The sequence below is a fragment of the Heloderma suspectum genome, chromosome 8, assembly GCF_057233095.1.
Source record: "Heloderma suspectum isolate Gila_16-S chromosome 8, 16-S_ref, whole genome shotgun sequence".
Classification (NCBI taxonomy): Eukaryota; Metazoa; Chordata; class Lepidosauria; order Squamata; family Helodermatidae; genus Heloderma; species Heloderma suspectum.
This window is the reverse complement of record NC_139465.1, coordinates 528,772-549,754: the sequence shown is the minus strand read 5'-3', so window position 1 is coordinate 549,754 and position 20,983 is coordinate 528,772. Positions and strand designations below refer to the sequence as shown.

At 50.8% G+C, this 20,983-nt stretch overlaps 1 protein-coding gene across 1 annotated transcript; it reads left to right on the top strand.

Annotated features, from left to right (window-relative positions):
• The first annotated feature begins 13 nt into the window (after positions 1-13).
• On the top strand, positions 14-19,105 carry ADAT1 (adenosine deaminase tRNA specific 1). The gene is made up of 10 exons (XM_084812413.1): positions 14-61; positions 2,208-2,805; positions 3,238-3,306; positions 3,429-3,483; positions 4,047-4,177; positions 5,800-6,313; positions 7,412-7,557; positions 12,114-12,213; positions 16,805-16,891; positions 18,451-19,105. Exons 1-10 carry the CDS (start codon positions 14-16, stop codon positions 18,581-18,583), a joined length of 1,881 nt encoding a protein of 626 aa, XP_084668539.1. The 3' UTR covers positions 18,584-19,105.
• Positions 19,106-20,983: the final 1,878 nt, after the last annotated feature.

The window sequence follows — 20,983 nt, the reverse complement described above, 5'->3', positions numbered from 1 at the left end:
GAATTTGTCGTTGATGACTTCTGGAGGATGTGAGAACCCCCTACCCTTTCATATACGAACAGTAGGTCTTTGCCAGCAGAGAATAGGGTTGATGTTTCCCCTTCCCTCTGATTCTGCTGTGGCCCATCTAGCCCAAGGTGTCTCAGCAACATCGTGTTGTCTTTACAGCCAGAGGAAGAGATAATTTTAAGGATTGGAAACTTGCTCAGTGCTTGAGCAAAGATTTTAACCAACCCCAGCACATCTTAATTGGATTGAATACAACACATGTAACCCCGGTAATAAAATGGCACCATTTAGCTCGCCATCAGTCACCAGCAGATTTCACTGGCAGTGTTATAGCCTATAATAGAAGCTGTTGGAGCTAAAGAGGGGATTTTGTTGCATTGGCTGCAACTTCTCCCCCTCTGGGTTCGCCTGCCTCAGTCAAATTATGGCTGGCCAAATGCTTACGCCTGGCTCATGGGAGTTGCTGCTGCCACAGCAAGAGGTTGCTTTCAGGGCGGCAGTGGCTGCTCTCTGCCAACATCCCCTGCAGGGGCTCCTGTGGGCTATGTGAAGAGGGCGAAGCCCTAAGGAAAGACTGCCTTCCAGGGAGGCGAAAGGGGCAGCTGCTTCGGGGAATAGCCCAGGACTTGTGGGAGGGATTTTGCAGCCGCATCTTGCTCCCCCCGCAAAGGCCCTTCCAGGCCCTTCCAGGCCCAGGCTGCCTGGGTGTGTGTGTGTGTGTGTGTGTGTGTGTGTGTAAAATATGGATTTCAGTTTACCCAGGACCACTCAGTTGATCAGGCTGAGAGGTTTGGGATCTTATGAGGTAGAGAAGAACACGCACACAACCAATGTAAGTGAAAGAAAAGGAGATTTATTGAAATAAAAGAAATAAGCAAAAGTAGAACCTCCTCAGAGTTGCACTCTCTCTGAGGCTTAAGAGGATGCACACTCCCTAGGCACAAACTTAATTACAAAGAAATCTCAAAGAGTTTCAGGCTCTCTAAGGCGTAAGAGGTTGCGTGCCTCTTAGGCAAGAGCTTATCACAAAACAATCTGCAAGAAGCTGAGCACTTCTTGGTCCAAACATAGTTACCCAAATGTGGTGCATTAAATGACTAAATATACAGTTAGTCTCTATTTGTTGCTCAGCTCCAGATAGGTCATTACCGCAACCGGCCCACTGAGATAACGGTGACACAGTGTCAGCCAGGCCCAAATCTAAGCCTGCTGTCATATATCCCAAACAGTAAGTATGACAGAACAAAGATAACTGCGCCTTATCTAAGCCCCAGACATTAAAATCCTTTCTCTGAATTCTACCCAACGCATACTCACCACATGCTATCAAGTACTTGGCCAGAGCACTTAATATGTGTCCCGTGGATTGAGGGTACTGTTGGTATGTGCACATACAAAGGATCCAGATGCAACCATGCCTGTCCTGATCAATGGCAGATGCAGGGGTTTTATACCCTTTTCCCTTGTTGGGGCTCATGAGATCAAGGAGGGGTTCAGTATGTTCTTTGTTGGTAATACACCATGCCCCAAATACTGACAGATGGACACCTCCTTCCAACTCCCCGACATCTCTCAAGGTTGTTTCTGTGGTCATAACGTGCTGTCCTCCATTATCAAAACATCTACAGATACCCCTCTTTTATTGGCCCATTTCCATCTTCTGTTACTGATACTTTGGCAATCTTCGGCACATACCAGAGCACCCCTATCTGGCCTTCCTGCAATAAAGCCATTTTCCATTCACACCTCCCTTTCCTGACCTGGGCTAGAATACGTCATATGCACATGACATGGAAAGGTTAAAAGTTAACCTTTTCACATTTCATGATCTTGATGGACACTTAAATGTTTTGGGTTACAGGGTGTTTACAATTCACGATACATTGCAAAAGAGGACAAGAGTTCACTGTGGCCCCTGAAGTCTACAAGATTATCTACTAGGAGCAGGGAGAGAAGTTAAGGAGTGCCTCCAGCAACACCAGACAGGCTGCTCAACAAGATCAGCCTCGGATGGCCTTCTCTCTGTCCCATCAGCCAGGACAGCTAGGCTGGTGAGGACGAGGGAGAGGGCCTTCTCTGTGGTGGCCCCCACTCTGTGGAACGCCCTCCCTAGGGAACTCCGCCATGCCCCCTCTTTAATGAGCTTCCGCGGCGCGTTGAAAACTTGGTTGTTCCGGCAGGCGCTCGGGGTGGGCTAGGGAAATTTCAGAAAATGGTGTTTTATTGTCTGTAAACGGTTTGCATTGTGGCACATCGCGCGGAGCGGCCGGCCAGATGCCGCGCTGCAGGGCGGCCCCTCACCGCAGGGGGCGGCCTCGGGGCGCGGCGGCTCCTCCCGCGCAGAGGCCGCGGGCAGCTCCGCAGACAGCGCGGCGGCGGCCGAAGCGGCCCGGCGCCCGCCCGCGGGCGAAGGGGCGGCCCTCCGCCGCGGCTGCCCGGGAGAGGAGGGCGGCGGCCGCGCGCGCCCGGCGGCCGCGAGAAGCGGGAGCCGCGCGGCCCCGCCCAGGCGCCGCGGCCCCGGCGGCCGCCCTCACGGCGCGGCGGGCGCGCTGGGGCGGCCGCGCGGGCCCGCGGGGAGCGCGCCCGAGCGCCCCCGCCCGCGGGACACGGCCGGCCTGCCGCGCCCGCCCGCCGCCGCCGCCGTGGCGCGGTGCGGAGGGGCCGCGGCGGTGGCCGCGGCGTGCTACGCGCACTACGCGCGGCGGCTGCCCAAGCGAGGCAAGCCGGCGGCGGGGCGCGAGTGGACGCTGCTGGCGGCGGTGCTCAAGGCGGAGGCGGGCCAGCGGCGGGGGCCAGGTGAGCCGGGGCGGGCCGCGGGCGCTTCGGGCGAGCCGCGCCGCGCCGCGCCTGGTGGCCCGGGGCGCCCCTGCTGGAGGCCGGCCGCCGCCGCTTCTCGGGCCTTTCCGCCGGCTGGTTGGGTGGCCCAGCCGGCGGCGAGCCCCCTCCCGCGTGGCCGGGGCGGGGCGGGGCGGGGCGGGGCCGGGCCGGGCCGGCGGCCGTGGCTGCGGCGGCCGGGCCGGACGGGCCACGGGAGCGAAGCCGGGCTGGCGCTGCTTGTTCCCGGGGCGGGGCGGGGCCTTCCCCGGGGAAGCGCCACAGTTTCTCTTCTTAGGGCCTGGGAGGTGACGGGCCCGGGTCTGTGCGGGCCCCCCTCCCCAAGCCCTACGCTTGCTCTCCTGCACCTCAGGGCCTGGCCCCCCCTTTCCAGCTGTGTTTCCCCTCCCCCAGGAATGAAGGAAATTGTTGCCATGGGAACTGGAACGAAATGCATTGGGCAGTCCGGAATGAGGACAACCGGTAAGCGGGCTCCTACCCTGCCGGAGTCCACTCAGCTGGTCCAGCTTGTCAGAGCAAAGCGGGGCAGGCCCACGCCCTCTTTGCTGCTTGCTTCTCTGAGTTTGGTGTTGCTGTTTTTGCAGGGGATGTCCTCAATGACAGCCATGCAGAAGTGGTGGCCAAGAGGAGCTTCCAGAGGTGAGTGAGGCGCACAAGGGGACTTTCTGGGGACTCTGCTCTGCAGGGCTTGGGAAACAGCCAGTTCTCAGGAATTGGCAGCCCATTTGGGGGCCTCCTTTTTCATCTCTACTGCCCTGAAAATGAGTTGGGCCCTGAGTGTTTCCTCTTGGTGTAAGTGTGGAAGGGCCACTTTTTCCTCTGTCTCTGAGAAACTAGCGGGGGTTACTTGGATCCTGCTTGAGAGCCGTGCAAAGCATAATGTTGGACATCTGGTTTGGATGACGTTCCAGAAGTGGTTGTGGCAGGCCTGTGGGTGCCTTCTCTCTTGGAGATGCACATGGAGATGACTTGCCCAGCGTTTCAGGCCTTTCTGTATTGCCCTAATCCTGGGCGAGATGCTGGTACTGCCAGAAGCCCTCCTGCCAGCCACTGCTCTGGTCCCAATCCTCTTCTGGAAGGGGAGGCTCTGTTCTGCCCCTCGGCAGACACCGTTGACTGCGTTGGTGTCACCCAGGGATCCCATTAGGCTCAGATGCCCTCAGGGAGAGGTGCTAATGCTGAGCTATCCCTTTGTCCAACAGGTACCTCCTTCACCAGCTGTGGCTGGCAGCTGTATGCCAGGAGCCCAGTATCTTCATACCAGGAACCGAGGAAGGGAAGTGGATTCTCAAAGCGGATGTCAGCTTTATTTTTTTCTCCAGCCACACACCCTGTGAGTGTGTCAGAGCAGCCTTTTGGCTGTGCTGGGGGTGGGGGGGATCGCCTTCCTTGTGGCTGTGGGGTGGCTTGGCCTGGCCCAGTTGCACTTGAGGTCTCTCATGAGCGAGTGGAGGGTTTAAAGGTTATCGGGGGGCAAGAAACTATGTCTGTCAAGGGAAGATTGAAGGAACTGGATATTTTTAGCCTTGAGAAGAAAAGATGGGGGGGGGGGGAGATACGATAACACTGTTCAAGTCTGTCAAAGGGTTGTCACACAGAAGAGAGCTGCAACCTGTTCTCTATCAGCCAAGACTGCACGACACAAAATAATGAGGTTCAGTCGCAGGAAGGCAGATTTTGATTGAACATCAGGAAAACCTACCTAATGGTCAGAGCAGTCAGAAAATGGAACTTGACTGGCTAGGGAGGTGGTGGGTTCTCCGTCACTGGAGGGATCCATCCAAGCAGAGCCTGGAGAGCTGTCTGTCAGGGATGCTTTAAGCTGGATTCCTGCACTGAACAGGGTTTTGGACCCAAGGGCCTAAATGGCCCCTTCTAACTCTTCTATGAAAGAGGCTGGCTTCTGAATGGGCCAACAGATTGTAGAGCTGTTTTGGCGCAGTTGAGAGTGTCCTGGCCTTGGACTGGGGAGATTCCCTGGGTGGGTCGACTTGGGCCCATCTCTTTCTCTCGCCACAGGGTTGTCAGGAGAGTGCTGTGGGCTGAGGGTGGGGTTGATATCACTCCTTTGAGGGGAGGTCTGGCTTGATGTAAATGTAAGAATACAACTTATGTTTTTAATTACTGATTTACTGGTGTTTATGTTTGTTATAGATGTAGTTTTAGAGTCTTTTAAACACATTTGTTTTGATTACTCTAAGGCTCCTTGAAAATTCCCCGAATGCTAAGGCAGGTTATGATGTTTAAGTACGTATAGCCTGGATGAGGGTCCCCTTCCCACACTTCTGGGTGGCTCAACACCCCCACCTCCAGCTGTGACTGTGAAGCTTGGTTGAAACATTGCAAGGGATAACTCTTTCACACAAAGCCAGGCGCAGGGTGGAGGCCTTGCTTTGGATGTTGGCTTCTATTTTGGACAGTGTTGCTGGGGATGACGGTAAATCTGTCCAAACTCTGCTGTGCCTAAGATCTCCCTGACAACTGAGAGGTCACTGGTGGGCACAGGGGCTGTGGGTGAACAAGGCCTTCAAGATGGCTCTGCCAGCATATTCCACACCCACTTCCTGGAGCACCCTTGGATCTGTGGCTTCAAAGCCACTGGAAGGGGGAGAGTAGGGTGGCTCCTGCATGGCTGAGTGAGGTTGGCCGGCCGGCCTACCTACGTACAGGCGGTGCTCTCTGAGGAAGGTGCCTGAAGTTCCCTGGCATTCCACTGAGACAGAACATGAGGTGTATGGCTGGGGCCCCAGAGGAGGTGTTGGCAGCTGTGCTTCTGTTCAGTGGCGGACACCACCCAAGGGCTGGTGTTGCCCTCACCGGAAGCAGTCTTGGGTGTGCCACCTTGAAGGTGTGGGCTCCTGGCCCTGGGAGAGTCTTCTTCCACTGGGGTGGGAGAACGAGAGTGCCCCTTCCCTCCCTGCCCCTGTCCTGAGTCCTGCCTCCCCCCTTCTCTAGGTGGAGATGCATCCATTATCCCTGTGACGGAAGTGGAGGACCAGCCCTGTGAGACGCTCAATCCATTCAAGGCCCCCAGTAAGGGGCACAGTGATGGTGTGACACAGGCAACTAAAAGGGGAGCTCAAGAGACTGCAGCTGGCCCCTCTCCCAAGAGACCCAAAGAGCCCACCAGCGAGTCAGCTTGTGGTGATGAACTTCCTGCCACTGACCGTCTGGGAGCCAAAGTGGTGGATGTCCACAGGACTGGGGCCAAGTGTGTCCCAGGGGAGGTGGGCGACTCCCGGCAGCCAGGCAGCACATACCACACTGTGGGGCTTCTACGGATCAAGCCCGGCCGTGGGGCCCAGACAGCCTCCATGTCTTGCAGCGATAAGCTGGCGCGCTGGAACGTGCTTGGCTGGCAGGGGGCCCTCCTGATGCATTTCCTGCAGCAGCCCATCTACCTGTCGGCTGTGGTGGTAGGCCAGTGCCCCTACAGCCAGGAGGCCATGCAGAGGGCCATTGTTGCAAGGTGAGTGAGCTCAGGCCAGGGTGGCCGACTGCCGGGGCACTCACGGCCCCTTGAGTTCTGCCTGCTGGCCAGGGCTAGCCCAAGGCCCTTGCAGGGCTTGAGTCTGATAGCTGCCCCCCTTGCAAACCCCCAACGTTTGGGGGCAGGATGACCTGGAAGCAGATGTTCTCTTGGGATCACAGAAGCTGCTCAATGGGCAGCTATGGAAGCACAGTTGACCACGGACGCTGTGCATGCTCAGACAGCCCTGGGCCAGGCATCTCCTTTGTTTCGAGAGGGGCCGGGTGGGTGGGCTCTTGGGGCTTTGCAGTGGTTTCCGTTTCCAGAAATGGGTCTTCTTGGAAACACCTGCTAACCATTTTTCTTCGTGGCTCTTCTGGTTTGGTTCCCAGCGCATGGAGAGATGACTTCTTGGGAAGGAGGAGGCTTGGCTTGTAGAGACCCCTCCACCCTTCTGGGTATGCTCCAGTCTTTCTGCTGCAGCATCGGCATTGAGCAGGGGGTTGGACTTGATGGCCTTGTAGGCCCCTTCCAACCCTACTATTCTATGGTTTCTCACTCATTTCTATATTACATCTCTGTGCCGCCTGATAGCCAAAGCTCTCTTAAAATGCAACAGAACCTGCATTCCGCCCCCAGACGTGCTGAATCCAGTGACTTGCTTATGTTAAGCAAATCAAGCTGCTTGGCTAGTCATGGGGGTGGGGGAGGTGCAAAGAATCACAGGATGACCCTGAATCCCTCTTCTCTCCCTTCCCCAAAATCTTGCTTAGCTCCCTTCTAGCTTCTGAGATTTTCTCAGGAATTTGCTTGGTGCCCTCATGCCTCTCTTTATAGTCTTAAGGACTAGAAACCTCCTCTTAAAAATAAATGAAACCAAACTTCTCGGGGCACTGAATTGTGCTCTCTGTTCCATTTGCCCAGTGCATCTGCAGCCTGGGCATGCCTCCATCAGGACTGTGGGATGGTTTAGACCCAATGGATTAGCCCTTTGTAGAGACATTTGGTGTGCGGTGAGAACACATTTGTTTCCTTATCCCAAGCAGATGCCTTTACAGGATTGCTGATTGAAAGTTGTGCTCCCCCAACCCCGCCTAGGTGTCGGCCCATAATGTGTTTACCAGAGGGATTCCGGGTTCAGGAGTTGGAGATCCTGCCATCTCAGCTGCGCTTCATCCACAGCCGCAAAGCAGTGCAAGCTGGCTGTGCCCCAGGCCAAGGAAAAGTGGTTCCGAGTGGTGCAGGCAAGTGTGTGTGTGTGTGTGGAGGGATCTGGGCTTTCCCTTTCATGCCATTGCTCGTGTGCAGGGGGAGAGCGGTTGCTGGCAATGGTGTTGTTTGTGCATTTTGGAAGCCAAGCAGGCCGGATCTTGACCTTGCGCTGATTCCCACATCAGTTGTCATCTCAACGAAACCACCACAACCCACGTGAGAAGCTGGAGCAAGAGACCTTCTGGGTCCAGGTGGCATTTGTGCTAACGATGGATAAACAGAGAGGATCCGTTAGAGAGAGCCAGCGGTGTTACTGATCAGGTTACTGTTTGGCATAAGAAGCCATTTTCCTGCAGCGGAGGGAGGCTCCCCTTGGATGGGTTGCCCTGATAGGCAGCAACATGCTCCCAAGGCCTGAAGTGCAGGAGCAGCCAGCTCCCAGTTTTGTTCCTGCCTGACTCTGAGGCAGATGTTTCTAGACAAGATCCTGAGATCCGGATCCAAACAACACATTTTCTGAGGCGGTTTTGTCAGGACCAGGCACTGAGTGCCCGGCTTACATGCGTGCTGTTGGGGTTTTGGTCTGAGGAATCCAGCCTGGGGTTATCTGGAGGTTCCCCATGCACAGTTCTGACCCTGACTGGGAGATCCAGCTTGGGAGGGCGCTGAGGAGGCTGGCTAAGGGGCTTCAGTCCAGCTGCCCGGGCACGATCCCCACTCAGAGCTGCCAGACTGTTGAGTCTGTTTCCCGCCTTCATCGTAGCCCGTGGAAGTAGGGTGGAAGTGGCAGTGAGATGGCTTCCCTCCCAGCTGGGGCATGGAAACTGTTTTGAGGCAGCAGCAAAGATGACAGGCGTTTGATGACTCCCAGCCCGAGGAGGGTATTCAGGGCTCATCCCTTTTCCTATTGTCAAAGACGGCTTTTTTCACCCTGTGTTCTGTCGATGGTTTAAATAGATCCTCCTCAAGGAGGGAAGCCGGGCACGCTCCTCCTCCTCAAGTGAGATGGGTCACTTCTCACTCCATCCAACTAGCTTGTTGTGTCACGTTCCTACTCTGTGACACAAGGAGCGAGATGTCTGTGGAGGAGCTTTCTCAAAGCCCTCCAAGCCTTCAGTTTGGGAGCCCTGGAGTCTCGGGGAAGGGCCCCTCAGTAGCAGTGCCACGTTCTCCTCCTTGCCTAGGGCGCGCTTCCTCAAAGGCCCAGTGCCTACGGAGAAAAGCCCACCAGTCGTGGTGTAACTGTGCCCTATTTCCAGGGCACCTGGCTGCATCCCTGCAGGTGACGTGCCTCGGGACACTTTGTGACGTGCCTCGGGACACTTTTATTACGAAAACCTGGGATGTCCACATGCTTGCAAGAGTGGATCATATCCAATTAATATAACCATTTCGTAATGTATGAGCCTCAATAGCCTCTGTTTCTGGACCAGGTTTTCATTCTCATGGGTTGTAAAAGCTCCCAGAGTGTGGTTTGGGCGGGTAAGGCCATTCCAAGGCCGCAAGGCTTCCAGCACCCTCCCTGTCCTGGGAGCCAGATTTCATTCCGGTCTTGTGCAGCAGCCTCATCAGGAGGTGATTGCAACTCATCATTCATCTCTTCGCCTCACCAGCAAACAACAGGGTGAGCAGATCCCTGGGCAAGTTCAGGGCAGTGGGTGCTAAAGGCATGGACCTTCTTCATCCCCTGGTCTTGAGGTCGTCTTCTGTAAGCCTTTCCAGTGACAGCCCTGATAGCAAGAGCACTCTGCAGAATTTGAGTGAAGTCCCAGGGAATCGTAGCAGCCCTCATCTGGCCAAGGAGGGCTTGGATCTGGTGGTGCTGCAGTAGAAGAATCTCAGCTTCTTCCTGTGTCCAGATGGTTTCAGCTACATGCTGGTTATGGAATGGTTGTAGGTGGAGCGTAAGGTCTAGCAGGGGAAGGTCACAGAGAGCATCCTGGCTTCTTTCAGGGCCTCCACCAACAGAATCTATGAAGCTCTGGAGGGCCTTCCCTAGGTGGTACAGAAGTAAAGGGATAGATGCAGTGAAATGAGGGTTGAAGGGTTACACTTGCTGTCCCCCGGGCTGCACTGGAGCAGGGTCTCTCCCTAAAACCCTCAGAAGAGGCAGATGCCAGTGTTTCTACAACTTCTTCAAGAGGCATGGAGGCTGTTTGGCTGCCTGTCCTGATGTCAAGCTCTTCATGAGAGGGCTGGCCCTCTGGAAAGCACCTACAGTTCGCAGATGCCTCATTTGGGACTTAAAGGAAGTTGGCCCTGACCATTCTCCTTTTCAGCCAGATTTCCCCTCAGTTTTCTGTCCTGGAAAGTCCTTTGCTAGTTTCCGTCACTGGCATGAAGGGTATCAGAACTGGGAGGGAGTTTTAATGGCCATGGAGATGTACATTTTTCACCCAGACCGGTCCTGGACCTGGCTTCTGTTCCGAAGGTTAATTCTCTGATTCACAGGGTACAGGAGTTGCTCCTACCTGCCTTTTGTCCCCATTCAGGCAAACCAGTCATGAAGGAATGGCACAAATTGGATGTCAAGCCTGCCGTCAGTGTTTACTTCAAACATATCAAGGTCTTTCTGATTATTTATTTCCTCCTACATCATGGGGCAAAGGGTCTCCATGATGACCCTGGCAAGGTGATCAGAGCCTGCCTCTCTCTGTGTTAGGAGGCCTTTGCTTCTGCTGTAACCGGGGGGATCTGCTCATTCCCCAAAGGCTGCTGCCATCTCTAGCACCAACATCCCTCTAGCTGCCATTGGCAGCTAAAAATATTTAGCTTCTCCTAAAAATATTATTAGCATACAGCATATTTCTTCCACCCTTGCCCTTTTTATTGCAAACTGCTTTCCCAGCTACAAGGCCCAGCAGCCCTTAAAGCCTGAACTAAAGCACAGAAGCTTGAACCACTATCTCTTTTATCTTTTGCCTTATTTTCTCCTACACTACCCCATTTGAAACTCAGTTAGTTTCACTTTATTCTTCAGCATTCACTATATCCAAGACTTCTAAATATTCTCCTTCTACATTCAGCTCTATCTGCTGGTACTCTTGCAATACCATTTGTTCCACCTCTGCTGGGTTCAGTGTTTGTTTAGCCTTTTTCAACATGCAAGAAGCACTGCATTTAATTCAAATGAAGCATATTTATAGAAACCAACAAAAATTAATAGTATCATAACAGTTACTTTCAAAATTTATTTTCCGAATGTTCCTAATGGTTTTGTTAGCCAGCTCCATAAATCCCGTTCTTCGGGAACTGCTTCTTCCGCTATTTCATGAAAAATTTCCAATGTATCTTTGATGGTGTTTACCTCTGTTAAGATTGGACCTGTCAACAAAAGTACAACATGAGGAGTTTACCTCAGCACAAACCCCTTCTTGTGCTGTGAGTAGAAAATCAAGAGCCAATCGATTTTCTAATGTGATTTGTGATAGGTCCTTTACTTCCTTTTGAAGTTCTAATATTGCATCAGCTGTTACATTCCACATTATTTCTAAAGTAGCTGATATTTTTCTTACAGCCTTTTCTAATTCTGCCACTCTTAACTATGGGATAAAAGCTCTGGAAAACTGATGAAGTCCAGATGGTCATTTTATTAATGGTTTTTCTCCCCTTTTGTAAAGTTTGATCCCTACATTTCTAGCACATTCATAATGTGGAATGTTTGGGAAATGAAACCCTGGAACAAGTCTTCCCATTGTACACAGCCCTTTCCAATTGAAAGGTAAAGTTTTGTAAGCCCAGTGTCCACACAACCAATACAGCCTAGGACTAGAAAGGGTGGGATAAAAGAGGTGAGAGGCCTATTTAGTGGGTACTGCTATTCTGTGTCCATCCAAGGATATCCTTCTCCGCTGCAAGAAAAAGGAACGTTGGGACTTCCTGTGATGTACTCATTTCCTGTTGTGGTTGGAGGACATCCCTCGCTCCGTGGAGGGAGCACTTCTTGCTGCGGGGTGAGGTTCAGGAGTTTTTCTGATGAACAGGGAGCATTTGTTCTGCCTTCCATGTTATTTCTCTGTTCCTGTGCCTGTCATAACTTTTAGTCCCAACCCATCCAAGGATATCCTCCATCCACTGCGGAAAATGAACGTGTCACGGTAAGCCCCAACATTCCTTCTTGGCTGCATCAGTAGAATCTTTGAAATAAGTATCTGTAGAGAACCACCAGTGAATATGGCAGTTCACAGAATAACAGCAGCAGCCAATATGAGGAGCTTGCAGGGAAGATGGCAAAGGCAGGTCAAGGAGAGGCCAGGGCCGAATGTGTGTAGAGGCGGCAGCAGGCAGGTTGTCCTGTGGCGGTCGGGGTTCTTTGCTGGAGTTTTTCAAGGCAGGGTGGGAGTTGTCCCATAGAGGTGTTTAGAGAAGGGGCTGCCAGCATAAGAGGCAGCAAAGGAGGAAAGGTGAAGCGGGAGGCCCACGCCTGGTCAAGTTGTAGGAGCAAAGGTCACAATGTGGGATGGGCTGTCTGTGAAAACTGACTCCCCTGAAGGGGCTGGACTGCTGGGGCCTTCAAGACAGCGCTTGGTGTTGCCACCACTGTGTAGTTCTGTGGCAAGTCACTCCTCTGTTATCCTCTGTTTGCCAGCTATCAGCTGGAGTGCTGTTCCAGATCATCCACTAGACGTCACCTCACAGGGCTTCAAGCAGGGGACAACCAAGAAAGGGATTGGAAGCCTGACGTCCAGGTAAGCGGGGGGTGGTTGCTGCAGCCCTTCTGGGCCTTGGGAAGAGTATGGTTTCCATGCTGCTGCTGCTGCAGCCGTGGCCCATCCTTTCTGAGCCCTTTTGCGCTTGAATGTATGTGTGTGTCAGACAGACAGACACAGACTCCTTGGGGTGATATGTGCATGTCCAAGCCAGTGTAAGTTCAGAGAAGAGGGAAGTCGCAGACCATGACAGCCAGCCCCGTTCCCTCGTCCCGTTCTAAAAAATGGTTTTGTGATGGATGTTTCCTTATCTGTCCCCTGCAGAGGAATATTTGAGGGAGCTGATATGTGTTAGCATTGAATTTGGTCTTTATAAACCTAGAACTCCGTGGCAGCTGCCATTGGGAGTATACTTCTGGGGCCCAAAGATCAGAGGTGCTACGTAGAAAACTAACTCAGGTTATAACTGTTTGAAACGCTTCCCAGCTATTGTGAGAAAAGCTTCCAGAGTTGATTTCCTCACTGACTGGTTTGTTAAGAGCAGGTGATATTCCCCATGAGGTCTCTTTCCCCACCCCATGCCTTGGCAATTCCCATAAATGAACGGGAAATGTTACGTAGGCCACTGCTGCATCAAGTCTCCATGGTAGCTGACGATCAGAAGAATTAACAATGCCATCATCACTTAAAAAACAACCCCCCCCTTTGTAAAATATCTGGGGAACTTGTTGAAGGGCAGGGTATAAAACCATCAGATAGACTGGATGGATTAGACTAGGTGAAATCAGAATCAATGAGTGCAGCCAATACAGCCTTTTGGATGGATGCGGGATGCAGGCCTGATTGTTTTAGGTATCCAAAACCTTTGCCTGAGTATGGGCAGGCTGCTGCTCTGCCAGGTTTTGGCTTTCCCTGCTGCTTATGCCAGGCTGCCTGGTGAGGAGTGATGCCGCTTGGCAGCAGATCAGTTGCTTGGTCTTGCCGAGGGACATTGGCTTGTCTCTGGTCTGGCTGGGGAGTGCTCTCTCTGCAGCCCAGCAGCACCTGCCACTTGGACAATACGACTTTGTATCCTGGCTGTGGTGCTTTAAGGAAAAGTGGAAGGAGGATTGTCTGCACACGGGAAGGTTGTGGGTCTGCGACAGATCCCTTTACAGCCTTCTGGAATCAAACAAAGGTCCTCTGTGGAGCAAGTTGTGGACACTTTTCAGAGGGGAATGGGAGAGAAACATGATCTACTAGAATCCCTACTTGGAGTGGTGAAACAATTGTGAGAGACACCGGTCGCTAGTGAGGCAGTGAAGCTGGTGTTTTCTGCAAATGTAGGCCAGTGTAACCGTTTAGGGGCCCTGATTTTGTCAGGTCCCAGCCAAACCAGATCCGAGGATTCCCAAAGTGAAACAAAGTCACAAATGGATCAGTGTAACGTATTGATTTCACAAAGATGATAAATGGATACAGAAAGAATAATAAAAGAAACCTCACACATTCCTTTGGCTGGTTGAAGCCGACACCTTCGCCACAGCTAAGTGTTTATCTTCGTCCCCTCAATATATGAGACATCCCCCCAGGACTGATAATCAATCCTTCAGGCTGGTATATGCACATATTCCTCCATGGAGCAAGACCAGATAGGTAGGGCCTTAACCCAATCTTTTATACTTTTCTCTGATATTCGAGAACATGCTCAAAGCATCACAAGCAGATAAATGAATTACTTTAAGACTAAGACATTCCAACACCAGGGGGGCAGGGAAAACATCCTCTTTATTTCCTCGGTGAGATAAAACATCACACCCTTATACGCTTAGAAAGGTGAAGCAAACAGACGGAAATTAGGCATCTGCGTATCTGCTGAAATGAGGATTACACTTTTATCAGTGTCAGACAGCTGGCAATTGTTAACATATTGATTGGTGCCTACTTGATACCAATCTTGACAGGTAAGAAGCCTACTAAACACTGCCCATTATAGAGACCTATTTAGTTACTAATATCTGCCCACTATGTTAGGCTATGCACATCTGTATGCATATAGAAACAGCATATAGGACACTGTGTCGGTTAAGTTCCTGACTCCTCACCAGTTCTTCCACTGTCAAACTCACTACAGACAGGAACATCCCAAGCATGCCACGAAGAGCTTCCTCATGTGTGTCTGAAAGCTGAAACCACTTAGCAAAATTGACACACTCAAATGGGAAATAATCCACAAGACTACAGTGAATCAACCTGAGCTACAAATACACCCTGATGGGGCCTAAATTACAGCCATGCTGAGATAACCCTGGAACAAAACCTTGGGCATCACACGCAGTAGGAGCAGCAGTGAAACGGGGCATATTTTGTGCTGAGAACAGGAGTAAGAGGGTGGAGAGGGAGAGATGATAAAGCTGCCAAAATCCAGGTCTGTGTGACATCCTTGTGTTCAGTCCTGGCAGCTCTGCATCAGAAAGGCCACCATGGGGGTAGAACCAGTCTAGAAAGCAGTGATGGGGAGGAAGGGGTGGATTGCAGTACATGGTCCCACCATGTTGGTGGCTGTTTAAGAAGGTTTCTGTATTGCTCAGTCTGGCCTCTCAGCACGTACCTTTGTTATTTTTGTACAAGGGTTTCAGCACTTGTGCAGGGGAAGGGGTGGGTCGTTTAGATAAATGAAGATAGCTGGCGAGAGACCAAGTTGAGATGGATAAAATGAAGTGTTACAGAAAGTCTCTTTTCCTCCCTCTGCTGAAATGGATGGGTTGCCATTGTGCATTACGATGAGTGGACACCGAAGGCTGGGGTGGCAACTAGTATAAGCGAGTAGCTTTAAAATGGGATTGGACTGATAACAAGCACGATAGGACTGCCAGCGACAACCAGCCATGCTGGTCAGAGATGCTGGCTTCTGAGGCAGGAGGAGGAGACGGATGAGTGCCGTCTCCTCCTCCTGGCCTTGGTGTGCCTTCCCAGGACATCTGGTTTTAGGAGGTCGCCCCTCTCTGCTTTCAGAAAAGGTATCGAGACAGCTAGAATCATAGAATAGTAGGGTTGGAAGGTGCCTACAAGACCATCAAGTCCAACCCCCTGCTCACTGCAGGAATCCAAGGCCAAAGCATCCCTGACAAGTGGCTATCCAGACGCGTCTTGAATGCCTCCAGTCTGGGAGAGCCCACTACCTCTGTTTTAACCTGGCCTTTAAAATTGTTTCATTTGTAGGATATTTTGTTTTAATTATGACTTACTGGTTTTATGATGTTTTGTTTTTGTGTGTGTTTTCATTGGTGGCTCTGGCAGAAAAGCACTATAAAAATAATTGGGCTGGTAGAGTTTGACAGTTTTAGATTTTTAATCATGACATCTGTAAACAGGTTTTTTAATGACATAATTTCTGCATCTGTAGGCACCACTTAAAAATATCGGCAACCATGAGAACTAGACCCTTAACAACAAAATGTCTTGAGATGCAGGCTGCCTCGTAGCCTGCTAACTGCACCAGTCTGCTTTGGGGATAGAATCATAGAATAGTAGGGTTGGAAGGGGCCTACAAGGCCATCGAGTCCAACCCCCTGCTCAGTGCAGGAATCCAAGTCAGAGCATCCCTGACAGATGGCTGTCCAGCCTCGTCTTGAAGGCCTCCAGTGTGGGAGAGCCCACCACCTCCCCAGGTAATTGGTTCCATTGTCGTATTGCTCTTACAGTCAGGATGTTTTTCCTGATGTTCAGCCGGAATCTGGCTTCCTGTAACTTGAGCCCATTATTCCGTGTCCTGCACTCTGGGATGATCAAGAAGAGATCCTGGCCTTCTTCTCTGTGACAACCTTTCAAGTACTTGAAGAGTGCTATCATATCTCCCCTCAGTCTTCTCTTCTCAAGGCTAAACATGCCCAGTTCTTTCAGTCTCTCTTCATAGGGCTTTGTTTCCAGTCCCCTGATCATCTTGGTTGCCCTCCTCTGAACCCTCTCCAGTTTGTCTGCATCCTTCTTCAAGTGTGGTGCCCAGAACTGGACACAGTACTCCAGATGAGGCCTAACCAGTGCTGAGTAGAGGGGAACTAGTACTTCCCGGGATTTGAAAGCGATGCTTCTATGAATGCAGCCCAAAATGGCATTTGCCTTTTTTGCAGCCACATCACATTGTTGGCTCATATTCAGCTTGTGATCGACAACAATTCCAAGATCCTTCTGGCTTGTAGTGTGGTTGAGCCACGTATCCCCCATCTTGTAACTGTGCATTTGGTTTCTTTTTCCTAGGTGCAGAACTTGGCATTTATCCCTGTTAAATGTCATTCTGTTGTTTTCTGCCCAGCACTCCAGCATTAGGTGTTGCTGACTGCACCAGTCTGCTTTGGGGATTCAGCGTTTCCTGCATTGAGCAGGGGGTTGGACTCGATGGCCTTGTAGGCCCCTTCCAACCCTACTATTCTATGATTCTATGAATCTGATTTTTTTATCCTCCTGTAAGCCTTGCTTGTGGCAGAGATCAGCTTATGATAAAGCAGAGTTCTTGCAAGAAGCAATTCGGTGGTCTTTGGGGTGGGAGTGTATCAAAGCATTGCCTAGGATGGCCAACAGGGTGTGACGTGGACCTCCTTGTCTGTTCTGCAATGAGGCTTCTGATTGGCACGTGGTCTCCTGTTGCTGACAGGTCTCGGATCTGCAAAGTGGAACTCTTCCATGCATTCCTGAAGTTGGTGGCCAGCATTGCACCAGAGAATCTGCCAGAAACGCTGAGGTGAGGAATTTCCCCCTTTTTGTAATTGCTGTACATAACAGCAGAAGGGGGCCAGTTCCTCCCTTTCCTGACAGATGTTCTAAGCAGCAGGGCCCTTGTCCTGCCTCTCTTCTAATGTTGACTTCCTTACCCTCCATCTCGGGCTGTTTCTCTGTTCAGCTTCTTCCTGTCTGGTGGTTTCCTCATGCTGTGCCCCTCATCCTTTGCTTTTATTGCTCTGCTGTTTGTTTTGGTTGTATTGCTGTTAAGCGTCTGCATGAGCACTTGCAGGATCAGGCTTCTGGCTGCTCCCGTTCTCAGCATTGGACCTGCCCTGTCCAGTCCTCTGCTTTGCCTCACTCTCTGCACATGCGCTACTTCAGCAGCAGCAACTGTAGCCTTTCCTACTGTTATTAGGCAATGGTGTGTTCAGTTCAGGGCTGGCTTGGACAAGCAGATGGGCTGTTCCAGCAGCTCTTTGGGAAGGTCTGGGCTTGACTCAGATATGGGAGGTTTGTGTTGCTTGTCCCAGTGGGAAATGCTACCTCCTTGCATAGCCCCCCCCCCCCCCCGGCTTTCTGCAACTGTGCAATTTCCGGGGATTTCATTTGCCCTTGGCCTCTTTCCTGTGTGTGTCTCCCTCCAGGCTGTGTGTGGTTTGCAATTTCTTTGGAATGTTGTTTGCCTCTGGCCTGCTTCCTGTCTGTCTCTGGGAGGCAGGGACTGGTGAGCAGGCAGGTGGTTTGGATTAGAAGTGGTCATACTTCCGTGTGCAGGAGGGAGTGCTACCTCTGCGTCAAGGCAGCTTGCTGAAGACGGCATGATACCCGAGCGCTGAGAGCCACTTCCGTCCTTTCTGTCTGCGTCTCCAGACCCACTGCATATTGGCCCTCCCCTCTCCACACATCTTGCCCTCCAATGCCTTCCCTGTCGCTTACCTATCCAGGGTAGACAAAGTTACCAGGAGAGTGGTGAAACCTGCCTTTTCTCCAGCAAAGATGCTGACGAGAGCAGGACTGCAGATGGTTGGAGTGTGCCAGATACTACAGCTGGAGCTTCATCTGTGCGTGGCGGGCAGCAGCCTCATGACTTGTGTAACTTTTTTATTTAAACATTGGCAGTGCGTGCAAAGCTTTTGTTTGGCCTGAGCCTTTCACAGATGGCCAATGAGAACTTCTGCCAGAAAACACACCAGAAGGTATTCAGGTCTAGGTTTTCTCTCCTCCACTAGCCTTTCTACAGTGTCTCCAGTCCCTGCAATTTCACTCTTGTCCTGCCAGCCTCCACTTTCAGCATCTTGCCAAGCAGTGGTTGTTCAAGCTAGTTTCCTCTGCTGACCTTTGAGCTCTGTGTGGGCCTCCCCCTTGCAACAAGGGCAGGTGCAAGTGGAGCTGCTTGGGGCCTTTCCTTCCTACTAGTATCCTGCGAAAGCTTTCTTCAGCCTTTGGAAGGGGTCTGGAATGGTCTTGTCTTGTTTGTCCAGGCATGGCCCAGGAGTGGTAACGGGAGGCTGTTCAAGGGGTGGGGGAAGCTGAACAGGTGAGGAACCTGCCTAAAGCCTTTTTGTTCCTCTTCCTCAGAGCTAAGAAACTGCAGACTTACTGGGACTACAAGGAAGCTGCTGTCCATTACCAAGAGGCTTGGCAGGAGCTGCGAGGCCAGGTTTTTGGCTCCTGGGTGAGGAGTAACCGCAGTTACCTGCACTTCACTTGAGAGAGGGGAAAAGTCCTCCTACGACACCTGGCTCATGGGCAAGATTGCCTCGGCTTTAAGGGTCACGTCAGTGGGCCCTGCTGTGACCCACAGACAAAGAGCTGCTGTGCCAGGGCTGAACAAGGCTGAGAGGACTGGATCTTCTGGCTTTGAGAACTCTTTAAACCATCGAGGCCCATATAGTCAGATCAACACTCTGGAATGCAGGTGCAGCTGTGGTTCTCGTTGTGTTTGGTGCCTTCTCCCAGGCTGTGTTGTAGGCTGTGTGGACTCATTGTGATAGGAATACAGCCCCCACAACCCTTCAATATTTAATTGTAGGGTTATGGTCTTTTCTCTGTTTTCTCCAGGTGAGTTGGGAGCAACTGAGTTGAGATGGTTGCTAATAGTCCTTGCTAATCTATCACTAATGTGGTGTTAACTTCAGACACAAAGTGTGAGGAGGTATACATTTGACTTGTGTAAGGGCTCAGTGTGGTTTGTAATTCATGTTATTTGATTAAAAAAATCATTTTAATGGTATACATGTTTTGAAGATCTTGTTTAGACTCTAAGTTTCTATCAGTATATTTGCCTGACAATGTTTGGCTGCAGGACAGATTGAAGGTCACTAAATCTTTTGTCAGCTGCTTTATTCAGTTAGGTATGTATGTTGTTGCAGTTCAAAATTTGGAACAGTTGGATCTCAAGCTAAAATAACTGTTTCCAAAGAAGTTAATGGGTCAGTCTCCTGTAGTGATTAGAAACCTGGAACAAGAACATTTGATGGACTTGAGGAGCAAAGAAGTAGGAGTTCGTTCATGAATCTAAAGCAATCCATTCAAGGGTTGCTCTGCTGGTCTGGTCTAGTCTCCTTCTGAAGTACACAAGAACATGAGATTGTTAGAAGACCCTGTGGGAGTGGACCAAAGGCCTAGCTTGCCCAGCCTGCTTTTTCACACAGTGGCCACAAGCACTCCACAAGCAGAGCATGAGGGCAACATCGGCCTACCTGTGTTACAGAGTGACATTCTTGAGAGAAACTCGGCTGCATAGTCACGATGGATGGAGGGGTTAATATAGTGGGAACAGATAACCAGGCAAGATTAGAACAGAGGAATGGATATGAGACTGATGACTGGATTGCAAGGAAGTGTAATGAAGCTTAATGGGAAGCTTCCTTTCCCAAGAGATCTTAATTTTACTGCACTTTACAGCTAATCCCATGACACACTCAGGATGGTTGCAAACAAGTTTTTTAGGAACAGAAGAATTGGGCCAATCTGTGTCTATTCCAAAAACGCAATCTTAAAAAAGAATGGGATTGCTTTTGCCGACAAAAGAGGGGAACTGGACCAGATTTAAGACATTGACTGACATATTTAGAATGAGAATCACAATCCCTTAAACCTTTAAATTCTGATACTGCTCTTCCAGCTCAAGGGTGGCCCATGGCAGCCTCTTTTGAATGAATTTTAGCTTAACTTTCTTTCATGGAATAGATCTGGATTCTGTACTGATGTGTCACTGCCACTGGAGATGGGAAGGGGCTGGCTGTTACATAGCCCACTCATCAATGGCTTGAAGACAAGTTGCCTATTTTGCTTGTGCCTACTAGTATTACTTCTTAGGATGACTGGGACAACCACCTTTATAAAGGAGCCTTAGGGAAGGTGGAAAAAAAGGTCACAGGGCTCATAAATTGCCAGGTGCTCTTCCTACTTATTTGCAGAAAACTTGTGTAAAGCTGTGTAATTGGTCTTGGCTGCCATGCTTGGTTGCCTCTCTGTTAATTATGAACAAGGTGGGTAAAAATAAATGATGCGGTGCTACTTCTTGTGACATTGTTAAGGTGTGCATGGTTGCAATTAGGCACAGAACTGGCTAAACCCAGCATCTGCCCACTTTTTGGGTGTGGGGAGTTATGCTCATGGGCAGCAGTGCAAGACGGTCATGCAGAACAGCCTTCCTCTGGACCATTAGAAGTAGGGGCCTAGCAACACGAGGCCATGACAGAAAGAAAAACACCTAGGATAAGCCTTCAGCCAAAGGAGTAAGAATCTACTTCAGGGTTTTCTGTCCTCTAATGCATATATACTATATATTCCTGAATAGCTTCAGTCATGTGAAAAAGAAAGTACACCCTCTTTGAGTTCTATGGTTTTACCTATCAGGACATAATAAAAATCATCTGGTCCTTTGCTTGTCTTAAAATTAGGTAAATACCACCTCAGATGAACAACAACACATGACATATTACACCGTGTCATTATTTATTTTACAGAAATACAGCCAAAATGGAGAAGCCATGTGTGAAAAACTAAGTACACCTTATGATTCAACAGCTTGTAGAACCACCTTTAGCAGCAATAACTTGAAGTAATCGTTTTCTGTATGACTTTATCAGTCTCTCAAATTGTT